Consider the following 23,224-nt stretch of genomic DNA (forward strand, 5'->3'; position numbering starts at 1 on the left):
GTGATCCACTATAACCCCCAGATCCTCTTCAGCCATACTACCACCTAGCCAGCTATGCCCCATTCTGTAGTGCATTTGATTTTTCCTTCCAAAGAGAAGTACTTTGCACTTGTCTTTATTGAATTTCATCTTTTGATTTCAGACCAATTCTCTAATTTGTCAACGTCGTTTTGCATTCTAATCCTGTTCTCCAAAGTACTTGTAACCCTCTCCCAGCTTGGTTCCACAATAATCACACTTTCCACTCCATTATCCAACTCATTAATGAAAATATTGACTTGTATCAGACACAGGACAGACATCTAGAGGACCCCTCACGAATACCTCCAGTTTGACAGCAACCTGCTGACAATTACTCTTTGAGTACAATCATTCAGCCAGTTGTACACCCCTCTCATAGCCATTTCACCCGGAATGCATTTCCCTGGTTTGTTTATGAAAATGTCATGCGGGACTGACATTTTCCTTACTTAAAAATTCTCTCTCTCTCTCCAGGTAGATCATGTCTACTGCTTCCCCCCATTCACCTGGCCAATAACCCTGTCAAAGGAGGAAATCAGGTTGGTTTTTGCATAATCTGTTACTTGGGCTTGACAAATGCATGGTGTCTATTTCTTATAACCCTATTATCTCTAGGTGCTTACAAACTGATTGTTTAATAATTTGTTGCATATCTTTCCAGGTATCGAAGTTAGGCTGACTGGTCTATAATTCCGTGGGTCCTTTGTGTTCCCCTTTTTAAAGATAAGTACTATGTTCATCCTTCTCCAGTCCTCTGGGACTTCATATCCTCCATGAGTTCTTGAAAACAATTGATAATGGGTCTGAGATTGTATCAGCTTATTACTTAAATATCCTAGGGTACATTTCATCAGGCCCTGCCAACTTGAATGCATCTAATTTATCTACATATTCTTTAACTTGTTTTCTCTCTATTTTAGCTAGTTCCTTTCTCTTTGTTGCTAAGATTGCGTTAAGTATCTGGTCACAATTTACCTTCGTAGTGAAGACAAAATGGGCATTAAACACTTCATCCTTCTTGATGTCCATTATTAGCTCTTCCTCCCTGTTAAGTAGCAGCCTACAGTTTCCTTCATCTTTCTCTTCTTCCTAATGGATTTATAAGCCCATTTCTTATTGCCTTTTGTCCGTTGCTAGCTGAAACTCATTTTGTGCCTCAGACTTTCCGATTTTGTCCCTCCATGCTTGTATGATTCTGGCGTACTCATCCTTAGCAACTTGTCCACGTCTGCCCTTTTTGATAGATTCCTTTCTGATTTTCAGATCCTTAAAGAGTTCCTGATGGAGCCATACTGACCTCTTACTATTCTTTCTATCTTTCCTTCACATTGGGATAGTTGGGTTGCACCTTACTACTGTCTCTGAGCAACTGTCATCTCTCCTGCACTCCTTGGAGTGTCTTTCTGCTTCACGCTGAACTCAGTGCCGAATACTTTGGGCTAGGAAGGCAACTGGGCGTCCGGCCTGAAGTCTAATCCTGTTTCCAACACTGACATGCTGGGGTGCTTTGAGGAAACCACTTGAACTCTGGTCTCAGGTTTCCCCAACTGAACTCCCGGAGTGCTGGAAGGTTAAGTTCCTCCAGGCTTTGAGAAATCCTCACATGGAAGGTGCTATGTAAGTGCCAAATATTATCACAGCCAAAGCGTGCAACCTCTCCCCCACACATAGGTGCTGACTTCCTGCGTTCCCGGGGGGTGCTCCACCCCAGGCCCTGACCTCACTCCACCCCTTCCCCCAAGGCCCCCGCCCCGTCCCTTCCCAGCACCGCTCCTCCCCCGCCCCGCACCTTCCGTATGCCGCTACATGACAGGTGGGAGGAAGGGGGAGGAGCTGATCAGTGGGGCCTGATGGCGGGTGGGAGGTGCTGGGGGGAGGGGAATTAGCTGATCCACAGGGCTGCCAGTGGGTGCTGGGCACCCACTATTTTTTTTCCCCATGGGTGCTCCAGCCCCGGAGCACCCATGAGTTGGTGCCTAGGCTCCCCCCACCACCCACCCACCAACCCACCCCTCTACCTTCCATGGTACAGAAAGCCAGGGGTTACCTTCAATTATCCCAGCCTTTACCGAGTTACCCGCATGTGATCATTCAGAGCAGAACACGGACTGGAATAAAAACACTGTTCTATTTAAAACACCACATTCCCCCGTTATTTTTCCCTGCTTAGTTTGAGGCGGATCCGTTTCACTCACCTGTCCAATCGGATTTTTTTTCTAGCACTGGCTTCTCGGTACCGTCTCTCACCATCCTGTGGAATGGAAACACGTTCCTTAGGTTAAAGTTTTGGAAAAATAATTAAAATTAAACGTGTTGACCGGAAAAAAAAAAGATTTTTCAGCATTAAGGAAGCTTATGCGTGAACCAATCCCGCAGCCTCTGCTGGTCTTGGTAACGGCCATAGCTGGGGAAATGCATGGAATGTAAATGGAAACACAACACTGATCTTGTCCACGCTCTGGCTACCAGGTTTGTTCTTGGTTAGCTCTAACCAGGGCTATTGTTTGCACACACTATGGTTAACACATGGCAGGCAACCCTAGCTGTTACCAGTGTCTTGCCCCCACCAGCAGCTTAGGCTAGGACTGTCTTCCGGGTAGCAGGTCCCCAGCACTGGGTTTGTTGTTTTTGCAGTAGAGACAGAACCTCCCAACTGTGCCTATGCAACCAGGCTTGCTGATTCTCCCACCGAGCAGTCCTCTCAGCAAGCCATCTCACATGCTGCTGATGCTACTCTGTGTAGGTGCCTGGCCTGTGGGCAGTCTACCCTCTGAGGAATCAGAACAGGGGAGTTGATCAGGTTTTTCCCAGAATGCACAGATGCAACAGAGCTATGCAATGTGGTAGAAGTGGATACCTAACACAGCCAGCGCATCTGTGCTGTGTGGGAGAACGGGGGTGGGGGGCGGCGGCGGGGAGAACCTGCTGTGCAGACAACTCAGTTGTGTTTGTTGTAGCCAGGACACACGTGCATACCAAACTGGTTACAAAAACGTGGTTGTACTTGTTATGTAGACAGGGCCACTGGCTGAAGGCAAGTTAGCATTGTACAGCTATTTGACTTAGTGTGGAGGATACTGGTTAAATGCTTGTGTTGCATTACTTCCAGGCTCCCCTGCCACACTCTGCTGGGCAATGCTGCTGCTTGCCAGTTACTATGCTGGCTGTGAATTTCCTCCAATTTTCCAAAGGTGCTGATATAGCACCAATGGACTTACAGCAAATATTTCAGTTTTACTGCCATTGGCATTAACATTCAAGTCACTCTACTGATTTCACAAGAACTTTTTAAACACACGAGTCCGTCTCCTTCAGATTCCATGATTTGTTTAAATCCACCATGGTTACTGAGAAATTCATTACAGTTGACTCAGCATTGCGCAGTATCTGAGATCTGCTGCTCCAGAGCCAGCCAACCACGATAGCAAGCTGCACTTGTTTCTCAGTGAATTAGATAAATGCAATACAATTAAAGGCTGCCAGGCTTGGGGCAAAACAAGAGTCAGCTACATCCTACTTCCCCAGATTCTTACATCACTGCACAGGACCACCGATGTGGGCAAGGTCACTTTCTAGGCCCCGATTATGGTTTCCATTCTTACCCCAGCTTCTGGTTTCACCATCGGAAGGGTACTGGGCTGACCCTCTTGATCCAAGACAACAAATGTCATAAAGGCACTGTTGATATGTCTTCGACTAACTTCCATTTCCTGTCGATAGGCCTCGACACAAACGCCAACCTCCATGCTGGAAAGAAAAAATGGAAGCAGATCATCTCTAGTGCCTGGGGCATAAAGCAACGCTACTACCTACCGAAAGGAGAATCCAGTGTGCCATACATTTCATTGCTTATTTACCAATAAATAAGCAGAGAAGCCTAAGAGTGGACCGACTAGATCAGTCCAGCTCAATCTGGAGGACACGAAAAAGGCCATGACTCAAGCAGAGTGTGTGCAGCTTTTCAAATTTTGATGCAAGTTTTCAACAACATTTGAAATGTCAACGAAAAAGGGAAATCTTTGCAATGAAATCTGAAATTTTCCCCTCCAGTTTTTTGACTAAACCTGGTCACTGGAACTGGACAAACCACTCTATTACGTCAAGTAAATTTTACCCACAGACACATAGCTCCCATGGATTTTAATGGATGTTGCATGTATTTTGTCTGAGAGCAGATTTAGGGTCCAAAAGTCTATTTTGAAAATTCATTGCTTCTCATATGAGATTTAAGGAGGTTGATTTTGAAAACCCACAGAAAACAACCCTGCCTGATGTTTAAACCTGGCCTGATCTATGTAGGAAGGAAGTAAATAAAGACACACAGTGATTGGCTGCAACAGACTAGATGATTTAACAGGTCTTTTTTATCTTTTATTTCTATTAATTTATTGATTGTGAATTTATTTTTATTTGAACCCGTTTCAAGCTATTTGAGCCAATTCAGATTTATTCGCAGAACGATCTACAACCCGAACTTCTGAATTGACCTGATTTTACAGTCAGTAATGTATTCTGCAATTCAAGGGGAAAACACTGCTCTGCCTATCTGTTAACATCCCTTTATGTAGAACCAGATATTGAAATAGTTTTACAACAGATATTGAACATTGACAATTCCTTCCTGTTCAATTATTTTTCATTTGTGTAAATCCAGCAGTCAATAATTTTCACAGTTGTTTCTAAAGACAAGAGTGCAAGCTTCTGTTGAATGTTCTTATCAAAATCCATTCAAAACCCTGAACCAGAGAAAGATGTACCTGTTTTTGAATGCATTATTAACAATAGCTTTTAACAGGAGACGGTCCCCAACTTGTGATGGTCCCCTGAAATGGAACATTTCAATGGTCTTCAGAGTGGGGTGGGCATGGCACAGCCGGCTGTGGGAAGGGAGAGAGATTTGATTTTAAAAAATGCACTCAAAATGAGGAAACTATTTAGCCAAGCCAACATATCAACCAGTGTGCATGCCCTGCTGCTGGACAGAATAGCAGACCTGCACAAGCGTCTGTGCATAAAAGGGAAACAACTCAAGCCAGAGAGCCCTGAGAACAGGACAGGAGGCCGGTTCTTGCCAGGTGACACAGGTATATGCAGCCACCCCAAACCAAATACTTTGATGTGGCCCAGCTATCACCATTACACAGTCCCCAGCAACACTCAGCCAGCCTGAGATATTTGGGGCTATTTGCTGCCCTCAGAAAGGCGGCCACTGAGGTCTGTATTCCCCTGAGAACACATCTTTTGCCTCGGCCCCAAGCCTCTTGGCCCTGATTCCCCATGTTGTGACTAATCATTCTCCAAGCTCAGAGGGTCACTTGTGCAAAGAGAAGCACCCTTTTCCTAGCCAACAAATGACGGGGACCACACTCTGTGTTTCCCATGCGGCAGGGCAAAACTCTGCCAATAAGCCACGACCAGATCAGCTCATTACAAGCCAGTCTCTGTAGCCAGGTCACTGGTTATACCCCCTTTCCACTCAAAGAAGGATCCTTACCTCCCCCTTCGTCACTAGAACTAGAGAGAAAGGAGCTTGATTTAAATAAACGTCATCTAAAGAACAGAGTCCTTCACAGTGCATCTTCCTCCTGCTACTGCACTGCAGTGTTAGCATTTGGTAGGCGCCCAAATGATGGCGCGGGACTTGGGCCCACATTTATTTTGGCAGAGAAGCAAGAATGCAACAGTCACACAGGCAGTGGAAGGATACCAGCAGCCAACCCAAGTGCACCTGGAGCGCTGTGTACATTTTATGATTAAATAATTGGGCTGGGGGGTAAGGGGGAGAGAAATTTGGTCTGAATCTCTACCGGTGCCCTTCAAGTGCAGCTGTTCTGGGGCTATCGTTCCCATTCCACTGTAAAAATCAGAACAGAGATTACTCCTTGTTCAGTACAAGTCAACCTGAGAACTCAAAGTTAGTCTCTGAAGATCAAAAAACTAAAACACAAAAAAGGTAGATGATGAAAAATGAGATAAGACATTTAACTCCTTCACTACCTCCCCTTCCCATCACATCACACACAGAGGATGCAGAATACCCATAATTAATGCATACAGAGCACCATCTAATGGACAACTGCTGATTTATCTATGACAAAATACATTAGTCCTGGACGTCCTTCAAGGTTTATAATAAATATCGCCCAGTTCTTATATAGCTCTTTTCATCAGTCACTCTCAACGTGCTTTATGAAGGCGGGAATCATCACTATCCCCCTGTCTACAGATGGGGAACCAGAGGCCCAGAGCAGTGAAGTGATTTGCCCCAGGTCATGAAGAAATGTTTCCAGGATCACAACAATACACGAGAAATCTCTCCCTGGTCACGACATCGCAACAGACTATGCATTTGTACATGAATCAGAAACACTGCCCAGCTTTGCAGAAAAGCTGCTTCCAAACACACACAGGGGAAGAATCCTCACAGGGGAAACGTACTGCTACCGTCAGGCCAAGGGCGTTACACTCCCCACAACAGAGCTGCCTCACCAGAAGGAAGGTGCACATGAGACCGTGAAGCCACAGTCAAGCTGATTCTGTGGGATTTATTTCGATGGTGTGATTCCCACCTCATGTGAAGTGAGGCTTATGGGACCCAGAGACACCCCCCCATCCCCCATGTCATCTTCCACACCTGACACAATGTGTTAAACCTTGTGGTGTGATGCAATGACGACATCGTGACATAGGAACTTGTCTCACTAGGCAAACGCCAAAGATGGCATCCCTTAGTCAGGCAGTCTATCCAAAGCTGGCTCCCCAAGAGTAGCGCTCGGGAAGGGCAGTTTGAGTCCACCCCATCTCAGGCTGTGAGGGCTGGGCCTAGTCAGTATGCAGGGAGGAGATCCGCAAAGCTACATTGCCAGAGAGAGACAGTGCTCTTGGCACCTCAGTGGTGGCGCTCTTCCCTCCGACTCAATGCCAAACCCAGGCCCAAGCAGGGCGCTGGAGTGCTGGGCTGTTGTAGGCCCAATGGCCTGACTGGGAAGAAAAATTAGGTCCTGACCATAGTGATCGTTAAAAGTTCAGAGGGTTTTTTCTTGGCAAGAAAGGAGGAACTAACCCGTTGAGTTGTGGGCAGATAATTACCTGGCACCCTCCCCATGTCATTTCAACTGCACAGAATTCTTCCTCCCTGACTGCTGTACCATCGGGCTGTGCCTCACTACAGGACTAGGTAATGAAGGAGCAGAAGATGCTAACAGCACACACAATCAGAACCTCTCCTGTGACAGAGGCATCTCCAGCCTTGGGGAGGAGAAGCTCAGAACTGCACCTTGCTGCTATCGTGGCAACGTTTTCCATCCATGCCATGATCTGGCCGCCGAACGTGTTTCCCTGATGATTGGCATGAGGGGGCAGCACCAGTTCCACACTCTCCACCCTCGTCTTTTCAGCAGGCACCACGGTGTTGCAGTCTCCATTCTCACGCTCTGGCATGAAAGAAATATATGTTTATCAGAGTAGTGTGTGGAAAAGACTCACCCCACCGGGCTGATGTTATTTGCACAATTCATCCCTCAACTAATTGCTACAAAATAAAAAACAAACACCATTTTCTCATCCACCACCATGCCCTGCCCCCTTCCAGCCCAGGGGACGGTCCGCTGCCTTGCTGCCTGCAGAAGGATTCCCCCATTACACCTATGCCAGTGTCACCAGCCATCCAACTGAGGCTTTGAGAGCAGCTCATTGTCCCGCTCAATGGAGGAGAGCGTTCACTGGGGTGCAATGCAAGGTACTCTTCCCCAAAAGAGATTGGATGCCTTCTCCTCAGCAAGCTCCATCCCTGAAAGCCTATGGAGTGTGAGAGGAGGGATCAGATCCAGCTCATCTCTGTGGCTTTGCAGAACATTACCACCAAGTGTTTTGCACAGATAGCACCTTCCATCAGAGGAACTCTAAGCATGGTACAGACATTCATGCACTTGCCTCTCAATTGTTGTGAAGCCGATATTCTCTCCATTTCACAGAGGCAGAGAGGTTCAGCACTGCCCAAGGGTCAAATCTGTGACAGAGGCTGAAACAGGACCCTGATCTCCTTCCCCACAAGCCCTGTGCTGCAGACACAGCATCACCTTTCTACTAGCCCACCGGAAGAAGACAGTGCAACGTGGGAGCCTTTTTACAAAAGCAAGAAGCCAAGGCAAGAAGCAGCGATACATGGGGAGTGTATTTTGGGTGGCTAGAACCTTATAGTGGAGGCCAGGTTTATAGGATAGAGGCAGCAGAGTCTGGAGGACAGCACTGGGAGCTAGGAAATGCTGTCTTTTAACCCCAGCTCTGCCAGCAACTCACTGTGTGGCCCTGGCAAAGTCACCGTCTCGCTCTGCCTCAATTTCTCCCACCTGTAAAACGGGGAGAGTATTTACTTACCTACCTGGCAGGGATATAGCAAGGAATAGTTAATACTTGTATAGCACTCTGAATATTGCTACCCGGTAACCGTACCCCAAGTTGTGGAATTATTTTCCTAACACAGACATGACAACTGTTTTTGGACACCAGCTCAAGGCAGTCAGGCAAGCACCAGGCACAGTTTTTAAGTTTGCTTTTGTTCAGGGGCAGGATCCGCAGGGCAGCTTACCAGTCTGCATGGTGCTGTTGGTGAGGAGATCCTTGAGGGTGTCAGTGTGGGCCAGCCGCATTCGGCGGCGCTCAGCAGCAATGCTGTATTCCATCTTCTCTTCCTCTGTCTGAGGAGTCAGCGGCTTTAGCTTCATCTACATGCCAAGAGAGGACAGAGTGTTAGTGTGTGGCTCTTTCCCCATCTCCAAGCTGGTCCCAGGGGGATGCAGTTCAATGGTTAAAGGGGACATAAAGGAGGGAGAATCTTCCTATTTATCTGAAGGACGTTTGTATTCTAACGGATGTTTCCAGTGATAAACTCCAACATTCCACATGGGGAAATCTGATTCCTTAGGGGACTGAATTCTTCTACTCGCTTTTAGAGGTGCTGCTTCTCTACAAGAGACAGAAATCCTCCTTGTGCCTTTCTTCCCAAACAGCCCTAAACCACTTTAATCACCGCACAAAGACGTCCTTTGCATCCAAAGCACCTTCCTTCAGGAAATCTCAAAGCACTTTACCAACAGGAATGACTATTTCCTTTACAGTAGCACCTGCAGACCTCAGCTGAGGTCAGGACCTCATGGGACTAAGTCCTGTACAAACATGCAGCAAAAGATTGTCAGTTCTTTGGGGCAAGGACTATCTAAAAAAACAAGACAAGGGATGAGTGGGGAAAATAGAAATGGACGTGACTAGCCCTCACACAGCAGGTCAGTGGTAGAGTTTGGCATGGAACCCAGGCGTTCTCACCCCCAACTCCAGTGGTCGAGGTCCCTTTATCTGAGGCAGGCAAGTATTAACCTGACTTTACAGATGGGGAAACTGGCACACAAGTGAAAGGAAGGGGAGTGACTTGCCCACAGTTAGAAGGAAGCTTTTGTCAGAGCCATGAATAGAATACTGATCTCCCGACTCCCACCAGTTTTCCCTAACAACTATCTGAAGCTTCTTCCAAAAGAATCACTTCAGCCACTCAGATTAATCTGGACCCCTCTGTGCAGGGTGGAGAACAATTACATCAGGCTGATTTCTTTTTATTTAAATACAGACTTCTTTATTTTAAAAAATAGGCCTATTTAAGTAAAATTTGAATTGACTACCTATGCTAAGGCTTAATTTAAAATATTTTACAGCAAATGTAAGTACAAAATACATTACGCCGTGTATATTTGCTCCCCAGTTTTAAAGAAAGTCAGCCCAGTGAACTGGCAGGCAAGCACCTGGAGCCAGAGTTTGTGGAAGTGCTAAACTAGCTTTAGACAGCTGTAACCTCTTCTGCAGGTGCACAGAGAATATTTGCTTCCTTTCAGTTTATTCAGCTAGTTCAGTTCAATGACTAGTTTGTTCAAGGAGAAGAAATGAACTGGGAGTTGAAAAAGCAGGAGAGCTTGATTTTTATCTTCCAATATGTGAATAAAAACTAGGTGTGAAAGGATGAGATATGCTAGATCTAAAATCTTGAAGGACATGGTGACCGGAAACAATCTGTTCACTTTGCTAACTGAAGATGAACAGTTGATCATCTAAACTTAATAAATTGGTTTTAAAATGAAAAACATGTTCTGATAAGCTTTCTTTTATGTATCCAGCACACTTAAGGCAGTTTTATTTAATAAACAAATTAAAATTCTGTTTTTGTGCATTTTTAATTGCATTTCCATCCAAATACAAAATTGGAAGTAAAAATTAATGTAGGTGAATAAAAAAAAATGCAACTTCCACCTTTTTCTAACACAAATGTAAAAAAAGTCTAAATAAATGTAAGTTAAGCTATCTAATTGCTTAAATAAACATATACAGATCCTCCTGGTTAGCAAAAAGCAGTACAAAATTTAGTGCAGAGAGTATAGCTGGTTGAAACACAATGCGATTTAATGGTTACCAGCCACTGAGAATCAACCTATCTTTAGGAAAAGAGCTAAAAAGTACAAATGCAAAACATCATTGTTTAAAAAAAAAAATTGATAAAGTCAGGGTTTTCTGCTTGATGGTTAACATAATGACTAAAATTGGTGATTTAAATCACTCCACCCTGCCCTTATGCACATGTCAGCAGCTGAGCAGCACACTTCATTACTATACAGTGGTGTAAGATGTGGGGTGAAGTCTACCCCATATTCACCTTAGACGACAGAGGAGGTTTTAGGTGAAAAGCAATTACACAAATTGGAGTTTGGCTAGGACTCTGGACTAGCTTCCAGCAAACTGTCGGATTTTTAATAGCCCTAAAGTATCAGGAATTAAAGTTTTAGGTCTCATACAAGACTGAAGAGAAAATTGGTTATCCCAAGAAATCCTCGGCTTTAAAAACATTCAGTAAACGAATAGGAATGCCATTTATTTGTTAATCTTTATAAACCTACCTACCAACCCTTTGAGAAATCTAGTCCCTTCTACGACGAGAACCAGCTAGGCAGGCAGCTAATCCAAACACAGTTTATACAGATGTTACAGGGTAAGTTATTATTTCACACGGACACTGGTAGCACTTTGATGCCAGTCATATCAGGGCCCCATTCTGCTACAACATATACAAACACAGTCAATACAAAATGACCCACTGTCTTCGTACATATGCCAAAGAATTGTCATAAATGGTACAAAAATACAACTCAGAATTACATTGTGTCAGACTTAGAGTTCAGCAGACATCAGTAGTGTCACATTAAAAATAATCTTCACTTGATTTTATGGGCCTAATCAGGGCCGGCTCTAGGTTTTTTGCAGCCCCAGGCAAAAAATTTGCCACCTCAAGCTCCGAGAGCGCAACTGCCCATGCAAAAAAAAAAAAAAGGAATGGCTGGAACACCGCCCCTGGAATTGTGCCGCCCCGAGCATGTGCTTGCTTTGCTCGTGCCTAGAGCCCGTCCTGGGCCTAATCCAGTGCCCTTTGAAGCACTGGATGTCTTTCCAATAGATGCTGGATGAGATCCCAAAAGTAGGTTCTTGTCAGTGCCAAGAACTGACAGGTAGAAATTACACCAGCTTGATTTCTGCAGGATCTGTTCCTACCTTGCCAGTTGCTTTGCCTTGTGCAACAAAAGTAGCATAGGCCTTACACACATTCCACTGCTTCCCGCTGCACAGATCTTCATAGCTGACCTGTATGCCAACCTGGAGGGGATCACAACAGAAAGGCATTGAACAGAACACGACCGATAGGGGAGACTTGTTCAGTTTGAGTTATTTCTATTGGGGGAAAAGAGGGTTTGAACGACCCGACAAGGCACTACGTGAGAAGTCTGAGGATTCAAATCCAGCGAAGAATTATTTGGAAGAGGTTGTGTTTGTATGCTAGCTCTACACAGCGTCCTGGTGCTTGGTCCCAGTTTAGCAACTGATCATTTTGATTCCCTTTAACAGGAACAGTGAGAGCAACAACTGCATTGCAAGTTACACTGTTTTCTAGTGAACAGATCATAAGGCTAGTTCCCTGATCACCAAAATGAAAACCAGACACCCCAGATCATACTGTCCACTGTTCCCTCTAAACTGCACACACACACACACAGATCCTAAACACCACGCACATGGTGAAACACCGCGTGCACAAAAATTTGCACAGGTGAAATTTTTTGCGCACACGGCCTGTCAAAAAGTAGAGGAAACATTGATACTGACACTCCCCTGAACAAAGGAGACCAACACACACACTAAAGACTTGCAGAATAGAATCACCCTCTAGGGATTACTACTCAATTATTAAAATGGTCGAAGTTAAGGAAAGAGAAAAGAAGAATCCCTTATACTTGGGTACACAGTAGGCACTGACATGCAGGGTCACAGTAAAGCTGGAGAGTAGGAAGCCCCAAAAGATAGCAGGTTAAAGCATACAAACCTCCATGCTAGAGTTAAAGGCTCGGTTTACTTTGGCTTTGATGTTAACAACTTGCCCAACACTGGAAAAAAGAATACAATAAGGTGTCAGTGGAAGATGCCAATCGTCCTGGCTAGAGACACAAAACACAAAGTTGGAAACCAACAGCGCTACAACAGAAAGCAGCACCTTTCGCAGCCTGACTGGTAGGAGCAGCATGGCAGGTACCTTCCTCTATTGATAAGAAATGCAGCAGCTTTTGTGCTAAGCTGCCATCATATTGGCCTTAAACTAACTATAAAAGTGCACACATGCACGCACCCTTCCTACCTAAAGAAATCAGACCAATCCCTGTTCAGAAAATTGCATTTCTTGATTTAGGATACTGCTAGACACCAGCTAGACTTTGCCAACTAATGTGTTATAAAACTGAACATCCTCCCATCGCCTTTAAAAAAAACAACTAGAAATTAAAGGCAAAAAACCAACGTTACTGCTACTGCAACACGGCACAGGTAATCCCTCAAAAGTCAGGAACTGCGAAAGTTAAGTAAATCAGCCTGTTAAAAGACGAAATCAACTTGAAATCTAGTCAGTTTTTACAAGAGTTGGATTCAAAGTAATTTCAGACCCCACTCCTGCCCCCAAGCTTCTTTCCTAGTTTTGGGGGATTTAAATTCCCATTTTCTTGTTTTTCCAAAACGTTTCTGTCCCCCAAGGGAAAGACCCAAGGAAACTGATGGGCCCACTCTACACGGAAAACAAGGAAAGTGCCAAACAAGATGCAAAAAGAGAGAAATATTTTCCTCCCTTCAGTTCTATTTCCATTGTAGCCATCTTAGGCGCTACGCGCAAGCAGCGGCATGTAATTACTGTAGAACAGCCAGGGCTCTCGCGTAGAGCATGATCACTGTTGTTGCATCAGCTGCCTCTAAGAAGAAAAAAATTTGCAAAAAGCTGACAAATATTACATTTGTGATCACTGCAGCAAGCGTGTGAGTAGGGAAGTGGGTGCCCTGTAAAGTTCCACTACAATTTCATTCCAGTGGAGCATGACACACGCCATACCTATGCCCTCTTAGTGAGGAAAACCATCTGCCTCTGATATAGTGCACATTGGCGGTTCAATCCTACAAGATGCAGAACACCCTAGATTTCTGGAGCCGCCCTGAGAGTTTGTAGGCACGGACATGAGCCCTTGGTCCGAGAGAAGAAGCTGCATATCGTTAGTTACGTTTTCTAGAAGCCAGAGCAGTGAACGGCCAGCTAACGCTACATTTTACATCACACCTCCTTGGGAATGCCGGCTCTTCTCAATTCCAGTAGAGGCTGGCTTGGTGTTGGCATAAAAGTGATCTCGGATTACAGAAAAAATGCAGAGTTTAAGAGAATGGCCTCAGCGCATGTCAAAGCCAGTAGGTACTGAACACTGGTGTCAATCAGGTTAATGCTACTATAACACACCACCACTAGGTTAGGCCAGCTGCTAAATCTAGTCTACTGCTGTAACTTTCCGTATTCATACCAGACATCGTTCTTCCCATGCTGCTGCCAGGGAGGCATTATTTGAATCTGTCTGATACAAAAGAAAAGGAGTGTATGGGTACAAAGGACATTGTCCGCTCTCAGTGTATTGTACGTCATCTACAGAACTCACTTCACCACATTTTAGGAATAACCTTTGGTTTTGTTGGATTCATGGATTATTTCTGTTGCTGTCACCCTGAATGGGAACTCTGGGGATCAGGGTCCCAGTGTGGTAAGAACTATACAAACAGGATAACAAGATTACAATTCCTGCCCCTAGAGAGTTCACACTTTAAGTTTACGATAAGATGCATAAGGTGAATGGACTAGACTCAGTAGACAAAGGGCGGGGATGTGGGAGGAGACTAGGAAGAGGTGGTAACACAGTAGAACATTCCCACTTTGCATGGTAAAAAGTAGCCCCAGATTGCCCCCTGCCTAGCCTAGTGTTTGCTGTTTATCCAATACTGTGCATTTTTAGAAGTAGTTTTCCATTTGCTCACATTGATTTTTAATGTAGACTGCATTAGAATGGACAGAACTGGAGTCAGGAAGTCAAAGCCTTAGTGGGACAGACCTCTGGCCTTAGAGCTCCCCTAACCCCATGAGGTTTCTCTCTTCACTTCTTGCACCTGATACAGCCCAGTGCTGTAAAAGCTAAGGGCCAGTGCCAGGGTGCATGAACTCACTCACAGGTCTCTTCTTGAGATGAGCCCACAGTCGAGCCCTCTGACACACATACCAGCACACACTTAAAGGGACACTGTCAATCTGAAATCTAGTCAGTTCTTCTTAAAAGCTAAGTGAGTAGTTTCAGGAACTGCACGTACCCACTGCCAATATCTGTGGTTTTACAAAGTCCTATTTTCCTGTTTTTTTTAAAATGTGTTTCTCTCCCTGGTTGTGGGGTGTGTGGAGAGGGAAATAAAACACACCATGCCCTCAAAGGAAACAAAGAGACAGACTATGGAACTGATCCAAAGCCCACTGGAATTAATATAAAGGCTCCCAGTGGCTTCAGTGGCCTTTGGATCAGGTCCTTGGATAAGGCCCACCCTGGGAGGAAGGACAGCCTTGTGCAGAAGGCCCTGAACTAGGGCTTAGGAAATCTGGGTTCAGTTCCAGGTTCTACTACAGACTCCCTTAAGGGATCCCTGCAGGTGAGCCCACAGCGCCCACTGAAACCTCTGGAGCGGTGAACATACAAAGCTTTCCAAGGGGGCAGGTTACTGGCCCAATGACCTTTCAGATCTTCTCTGGAGCGGTGTGTGCTCAGCAATCCCAACACTCCTGCAGTAGCAGTGACGAAAGGCAGGAACGTTACAGCACAGACAGCAGCAGGGTTCAGACCTGCTTTAAGATACCGGTGAAATCAATCTAGACGAGCTTATTGAAACAGGACCTCATGTTTCAGGTAATTCCTCCACAGATAAAGATGGCTACAGCTTTTCGGCAGAAGAGCTATACATTGTTCCAGTTTAATCCCTGCTGCCTGCGTTCCCTCCCACCTCACCACGTTTTACACGATGGATCTTCTCCAAAGATACACATGGCTGGCCCACAAGTCCTGGCAAGCACGTACACACACACAGGCACAGCACATGCAATCAGGTGTCCTAGCAGCTGGCTGCAGGGTCTGTAGCAGACGGCTAATTACATACAGCTTCCAGGCTCTCTCGTGGGAGGGGCACATGCTTTATTACTGAAGGCCCGGAATTCTATCTCCATCGATGACCAAGGGGTGTGTGTATGCAAGTGGCGACTGCTGGCTCTTTATGCAAAGCAGACACCACCCCGAGGCAGTGACCACACACGAGGCCGGATAGCACTAATTGTAACGATCACTTCTAAAATGTTCCAATCCCGATCCGTCTACAACAGGAGCCCATTAACCAGCCAACAGAGGCTCAGGCACCAATTCCCATGAGCCTGCAGAACTCGTGCCAAAAGAGCGACCCCGATTATTAGACCAGAATGGCCCCCTAACCTTCGGCCTCTGACCCTCAGATGTTGTTATTATTAATCCTGTTTATTATGGTGATGTTTAAGGGCCAACCAAGGTGGTGATTGGCATGGTACAAACACAATAGTAGGCGGTCCCTGCCCCAAAGAGATTACAGTCCAACTAGACAAGACAGACGCCGAGCGAGGGAAGAGGCAGAACACACAAGCAGAGTGACCAATGTGATGAACAGCACACTAGCTCCAGTACGTTTTGCGGGGCTGGGTTTAGTTACGACGGGATCAGCTAAAAGGAAAGAAAAGTGAAGGGAGAGGGGACACAGAAGGGAAGGGGGTGGGGAGAAGAGAGTAACAGGACAGGCGTGGAGCAAAGATGTGAAGAGATGAGGGAGGGGGAAGGAGAGGGCAGATATCCTGACCTCTACAGCGCTTCTGATCATCCTGAGACACAAACCAACAGCACAGCACACACTGATTTAGTGAGATCACTAGACTGTCTCTGACTTCCATGAGTAGGCAGGAGTCCCAGCGAGCTGGATTTCTCTGTCCAGACAATTCCAAGTCCTGTACAAGGTCTTGGTCTGCACCAAAATCAGCCATGGAAGTCAAAGCAGCAGAGAGCCATTGTTCCGCCCCAGCCTGGAAGCGCAAAAACATGGGCTGGGATGTTTTTACCTTTTTTGTTCTAAGCTGACATTGGGCTCCCGAGTGACCCCAGTCATGCTCTAGAGGCAGAGAGCCTTGCCTAGGAAGAGCGTTTTAGAAAAAGAACTCCTCAGCTAGCTGCTTTCTCCAGATCATTCAGCACACCACCGAGCAGGAAAGCGCAGCCCTGGCCCATCTTCACTAGAAGATCTAAACACGACTGAACGCGATTCTCCACAGTGCGTTTGGTGACAGGACAGTGTCGAAGAGGACAAGCCAGGATCAGCATCAGGTCAGCTAGTCGGGGGTAAACCCTGCTCCTAGCATGAAGCTCAATGTGACTAGTCCACATCAAGTCCCCTGGCTCAATTGTTAAAAATAGGAGTTTAAGCTTCATTAAAAGGTTTCTTTCTGAAGAGGATGAGACCTTAGAACAATGTCAAGCTTCCAGCCCAGGACAAGCTGGCAATGATAGCGCCATGACTTTGGAGAAGGAGAATTCTGGCTCTCTACTGTGGCCAGTCACTGGAGCGGTACCAACTAGAGCCCTGTGCAGGACCACTTGTAATCCCGCTCAGTTTTGCAGAACACAGCTGTCCCCCTCACATCTGCCTAATGCCTGAATGGAGGAATAGCAAGGATTAGCCTCGATTCCTGGTTTTTATGAAGGTGAATTCTTGAGAACCTCTCAGCCCCTCTCCACCCCAAATGCCTCTGGAAAGTTTTGTGATCTCTACTTGGAAGATATAGTTTGGACTCTAACCCTCCTAGGAAAATGGCAACTCTCTCACTCTCATCAAAATTTGCTACGTCAGGCATCTAACTATCATCATACTGGGTGGCAAGGGAGAGTCCCCAAAAGGCCATTCCAAACAAAACAGCCAGCTTTTGGAGATTTCACTCATTTTCAGCTAATTCATTTTTCATATAGGGATCTTTTCCCTGCACCACAGTGGAGAAGCAGCAAGGGCAGGTCAGCAGGATTACAGGGTTTCCACCATGGAGTCCAAATCTATATAGGTCCAAACTTGATGAGTTTTCCCTGAATGTTTGTAGAAACTCTTATGGGAGAACTACTAGTCAGCCCTGATCTATTAGATGGCAATCTGCCTTCCTACCTAGCTGACGAGCAATGCCAGGCCTGAGCCTGGAAATACAAACACAAGACTCCTTTCAGGAGGGCAAGGGAATCTCTCCCCACCCCTCTCAGGTTTGGATCTTGTTCAGTCTTACTGCATGCAGAGTAACCAGCTCAATGGCTGTCCTGGAGAAAGGTGGCCAGCTCCCATCAGCCACTGGGGCTGGCAGGTTTAAACCAGGTTCGAGATTGAAGCCTGCTCCCAGTGGCTGATGGGAGTTGAAGGTAGCTAGCTAGCTTAGATCTCTCCATACCATCTATCGCAACTGGGTCCAACCGCTACCTAGCTTCAGCACCAGTAGACTACAGAATTAAAAGGGAATGTTAAAACAAGAGTCACAAATACCTGTGTTTAAAGCTTATTTAGAGTAAGTGGTTGAATCCAGAGGCTTGATTTAGTTACTTTAACATTTTTAAGAAGCCTCAGAGCACTCTCTAAGACATACTGGTAAGGCTGTATGTTCTCACGGCATTCTATTTATCAGCCGTCTGCTATTTATCAGCTGTCTACATAACAAGGGCCATAAATTCCTAACACACACATAAAAGGTGGCACATTACATGATGGTGTCTCCATCTCTGGAGCACAGACAAGATGTAGAGGAATTGGTCTTCAAGATTAAATTATTTTAAACAATCACCTGGCCATTTTTCACTTTATTTCATCAAATAAATCAAAGTCTATTAACACAATTACCAAAAGATTAGTGGGAGATTCCAAAACCACCAATCCTCTTTTTTTTTTTAAAAAAAAAGCAAGCTTCTCACAAATTAACATTTCCCTTTATTAATTTGATTTTTACTAATATTGGCTACTATCTTGGATCCCCTTTGTGATTTTGCTATAGATTTTAAATGGAATGGAGGAGTGCTGAGAGACGTCAAAGTGATTGCACGTGAGACAGATCTCCGTTTATCCACTTAAAAGTTAGCAGCATGAGCAGAGGCAATGCCTGCTTCTAGGAACAGGGCTCTGTTTCTCATCTAGTCAATCTCACATAAGGATGATCTAAGAAACCAACCAAAATACCCAAATCATTTCACACAGGCCACCTATCAGTAGCCAAAGTGGGAACTTTTATCACTACTGGCCTAGGACAGATTGAAACTATTGCTCAAGGGAGAAGTCTCCACAGCTACTCCCAATTCCTAAGCCATCTAGGTGTCATTTGTCTATATTTTATATATTGACAGAGCAACAAAAGTACAGTTAAACATATGACATGTTAATGTTCTGTCTGGGGCACTGTAACACCAAAGGATTTTTCATCCGGTACATGACTGGTATGCCTGTAATTAATCCTGTGCCACTCCATTATTGAACTAGCTGCCTTCTGGATCTCTTTCAAACAGAAGAGAGGGGTTTGATCTAGCTTATTATTACTTCACTAAGTTTGTTGCTGGATAGTCTACTCCAGCTGCTGCAGGTTAGCAATGAGACACACTTAAAAAAAAAAAAAATAGATGTCAAGGTTTGGTTTAGAAAACAATCCGAACAGGTGACTGAACGCTCATCTCAAGCTCTCAAGGCTCAATAGCTGGCTGCTTGTCTCCTGAGAACAGACGGGTGTGAAATTTCTGGTACTGTGCCTTCTACCTCCTGTCAGGTTAGAGATACAGGTACCACCTCTCCTCTCCTTCCTGCGTCTGACTGGGACAAGAATCAGATGTAAAATAAATGGAATACATTAAAAAATAAGCCTCCAATAAAGGCTTGAGGTTTGGGTCAAGGTTCAGGTCAGTTCTCCTATCTGAATCAGTTTACCCATCAAGGGACTGTCCATTAGTTAATGCACCATCAGGATTTTCCTAGGAGGTCTGACAGGACAGAAGACGCATGACTGCTGGATGCAGCCACTACCTTCAGGAGCAGCCGCGCATTTAGAGCCATAAGGGATGGTTTAGAACTGTGATGGTAGCTCCTAGTCACGCCATGGACATTAGAAGAAAGGAAGATATGCAATGAACTAACTGACCTTTTCTAAATTGTAAAGGGGCTTGAGAACATTAAGATATCTTGTATCTACAGCTCTCAAATCTGCTGATGAACAAATGTTGGCCGGAGCTCACGAACTGTGTGTGTCCCTTTAATAATGCAATACCTGCAAATCACAGGGAGCCTTTAACACAGTATTAACATTTTCAGGGAAATGGCATCTTAGATTGCTTGCACTCAAAAGTTCAGAAACTTCGCTGGATCTGAAGTTCTTCACAGAGCCACACACAGTGCTCTCACTGTAGGAGGCATTAGGTCTTGTAAGCCAGTAAGATTATGAATAAGTCCACATGCAGTGCAGTACAGTATTTCATTCAACAAAGCTTATGGAGACAGCAAGGAGTTTAGAATTAAAAGTACTTCTTCACTTCTGACTGCACACTAGAACATTACATTATCACATGCCATTAGACAACTTCTGTGTTCCACCCCAGAGCTGGCTGCATTTCAGCTGTGGGTGAAGCAATGATCCCTATATCTCCTTACCTACTCTTCCTGGCATGTTGTCGGGTTTAGTTAATGGTTATCAAGGGACTGGAGATCCTTGAATGAAAAGGTGCTACAGAGGTATTTACAGACAGCCTTGTCTTCTGGGCTATAAACACTACATGTACACCGCAAAATGCAAACAAACAAAGCCATCCCTGCAGCAGCAAGGCTCAAAGCCAGGGTCAAGTGACTCGGGCTCCTGCTGTGAGGCTAAAATTACCAGTGTTAAACATTCCCGCTCAGGCGGGAGCCTGGGCTCTGCAACCCTGTGCGGGGGATGAGTCTCAGAGCCCAGGCTCCAGCCCAAGTGGGAACACGGCTATTTTTAGCTCCATGGCATAAGCACAAGGCAGTTTAGATGGTGCTAAGACTCACTGCCACGGGTACTGAGGTGAGTTTTTGGCAGCGTAGATATACCCTTAATCAACGGGGGTTGCTTGAACAAATAAAAGAGCAGCTAGATGATGAGAAAAAACCAGGAGGATAACCAAGCAAGAGCCTCCCAAATGAACTAAACATCAATATTATTAGATAAGTAACATGAGGTTGTTCATTGTCACATCCCCGGGGGATTCTAGCCCTTAACATGTAGGTATATTGTAGGGTCCATCTCAGATTCTGGGTTCAGAGCCACTGTGTCTTACATTCCCTTCCCTCTGGACTGGGTTGAGGGGATGTGGTTTATTTGTCCAGAACAGAAGGGATAATTAACATGGTGTACAAACTCCAGCTCCTGAATATTTGCTGCATGCAGAAGAAGAGACTTTTTTCAAAACCAGCAAACTGCAAGAGAGGAAAGCAAGGCATTTACCTAATCGTGTGCTCAAAATAGATATCATCCACGGAAGCCGTGACGCAGGGGCAGCCAGCATGTCTCTCGGCTAAAAAGGAGAACAAACCGCATCAGTTACCTTTAGACAATCAGTGCACCAAATAAATGGACTTGTTCTGTTCTTGCAACTCTAGTTGCAGATTTTGAACAGACATATGGAACTCTGGTCTCTGCAGATCCACATTGTCCAGTGTGTGTAGGACACAAGATTTCCTCTATGTTGAGGGTCACCACAGGTTGCATGGAGAAGATGCCCATTTGTACTTCCCTTAATCAAAGGCTGTATGTGTTTAACATCGGCCAGCATACAGATTACCTGTCTGATCTTTCCAGTCAACAGACATACTGATCCCAGTACACTAACTGATCAAATTAATGGAGCAGTTTTCTTAGCTGATTTTCCCCCTAAATCTGTCAAACATATTGTAACAGTTAAACCAATTGTACATTCTACTAAACAGAGATAAATTAGATTAGATTTTTTAAAAAATTATATCCGTGTGTCCTCAAGTCTCTCTCCACATTCTTGTCTGTTGCTAGGACGTCTATTTATCTTGTAAGCAATTGGTGGGTAGTTTATATTTTAAAGACATCCTAGCTATACCTTGGAAACTGCCTTGTTATCTCCTGTGGCTAGAAGATCTCCAAGAGCGTGGGTTCTATAAATACAAATACCTACCTCTTATATGGTGCTTTTCGTCAGCAGACCTTAAACAGCTTCACAAGCGTGAGCGTATTTAGCCTCAAAACACCCTTGTGAGGTCGGGAAGTGCCATTATCCCCATTTTTACAGATGGGGAACTGAAGCACCGAAAGATTAAGTGACTTGTCTAAGGTCACACGGAAAGTCTGTGGCAGAACAGTGAATTGAACCTGGGACTTCCAAGTCCTAGCCTACTTCCCTAATCACTGGCCCATCCTCCCTCGAAAGCTTTCTTGGAAGTGCAATCCCCACACTGGAAACCCAATTAAGGACAGCATCATGTATCAAGCTCTTGCCAACATTTTATTTTAAATCCCAATGCCTATTTGGTTTTTACAACCTCATTTGATAAGGAAACGTGACAGCGGGCAAAGGCCCTGGGTACCAAGTTTCAGCTAGAAGCTATACTTAGGGCCCTACCAAATTCACGGCCATGAAAAACACGTCATGGACTGTGAAATCTGGTCTTTTGTGTGTTTTTACCCTATACTGTACAGATTTCACAGGGGAGACCAGCGTTTCTCAAATTTGGGGTCCTGACCCAAAAGGGAGTTGCAGGGGGGGCATCACAAAGTTATTTGGGGGGGGAGGGGGTTGGGGAATTGCCACCCTGACTTCCGCACTGCCTTCAGAGCCGGGCAGCTGGAAAGCAGCAGCTGTTGGCTGGGCGCCCAGCTCTGCAGTTAGCAGCGCAGTAGTATGGGTGGCAATACTCTGCCATGCCATCCTGACTTCTGCGCTGCTGCTGGCGGTGGCTCTGCCTGGATCCCGGCCACAATAATCTTACGACCCCTCCCAAACTCCTTTTTGGGTCAGGACGCCTACAGTGACAACAGCATGACATTTCAGATTTAAATAGCTGAAATCATGACATTTACCATTTTAAAAATCCTAGGACTGCGAAATTGACCAAAATGGAGGGTGAGTTTGGTAGTTATGCTGTATGTAACCACAGATAACCCTTGAAAACATGGTACCGCAAGATGCGTGGTGACACAGCCCTAGCAAGCGCTGCATGAACACCATGGTGTGACAGCACCTACAGCTGGACACTGCAGACAGCTGATCTACAGGACTATTACATCCGAGTCTCTCATACACACGGGGGGACAATGTCACCATTTCGGCCCTGCCAGCGTTACATTTTCTAAGAGGGGGTTCTCCAACCTTTTCCTTCTGTGGACCACTTCATAAGAGCCTTCCACAGACCCACTTCCCAGACCACAAGGAAGAACTCAAACTGTGGCATCAGAGTCTTAATCCTAGAGCAGAGTTTCATTACAGTAAATTGCACAATTGTGTTATCTTTGGGAGAGCTCTCAGATCTACCCACCCACCTCTTAAGAAGCAGGATCCTCTTCCATGCTAATCCTACTGGGGTCTCACTTCTTCGGTTTCTGGGGAACTCCCGTGAGAGCAGTTTGCCAGGATTTCCCTCACCATCTCACTGATGCTTTGTTCTGAATTGCACCCCAGCTCACCTTCATATTTGATCCCCCAGTAATTTGAAAACCCTTTCATTT

At 45.3% G+C, this 23,224-nt stretch overlaps 1 protein-coding gene across 5 annotated transcripts in view; it reads right to left on the bottom strand.

Annotated features, from left to right (window-relative positions):
- Window positions 1-23,224, bottom strand: part of ACOT11 (acyl-CoA thioesterase 11) — an 88,273-nt gene that overhangs the window by 13,905 nt on the left and 51,144 nt on the right. For 4 of the 5 annotated variants that reach the window (XM_048861677.2, XM_048861674.2, XM_048861675.2 and 1 more), the window contains 9 exons: window positions 20,978-21,047; window positions 13,935-13,985; window positions 12,431-12,491; window positions 11,605-11,706; window positions 8,609-8,744; window positions 7,298-7,454; window positions 4,779-4,898; window positions 3,624-3,768; window positions 2,217-2,272 (listed from right to left, as the gene is read on the bottom strand). In XM_048861677.2, coding sequence (XP_048717634.1) covers window positions 2,217-2,272; window positions 3,624-3,768; window positions 4,779-4,898; window positions 7,298-7,454; window positions 8,609-8,744; window positions 11,605-11,706; window positions 12,431-12,491; window positions 13,935-13,985; window positions 20,978-21,047 — 898 coding nt within the window. The remainder of the gene's footprint in view (window positions 1-2,216; window positions 2,273-3,623; window positions 3,769-4,778; window positions 4,899-7,297; window positions 7,455-8,608; window positions 8,745-11,604; window positions 11,707-12,430; window positions 12,492-13,934; window positions 13,986-20,977; window positions 21,048-23,224) is intronic. The other variant, XM_048861678.2, reaches the window with a different exon arrangement.

The sequence above is a fragment of the Caretta caretta genome, chromosome 8 (genome assembly GCF_965140235.1).
Source record: "Caretta caretta isolate rCarCar2 chromosome 8, rCarCar1.hap1, whole genome shotgun sequence".
Taxonomy (NCBI): Eukaryota; Metazoa; Chordata; order Testudines; family Cheloniidae; genus Caretta; species Caretta caretta.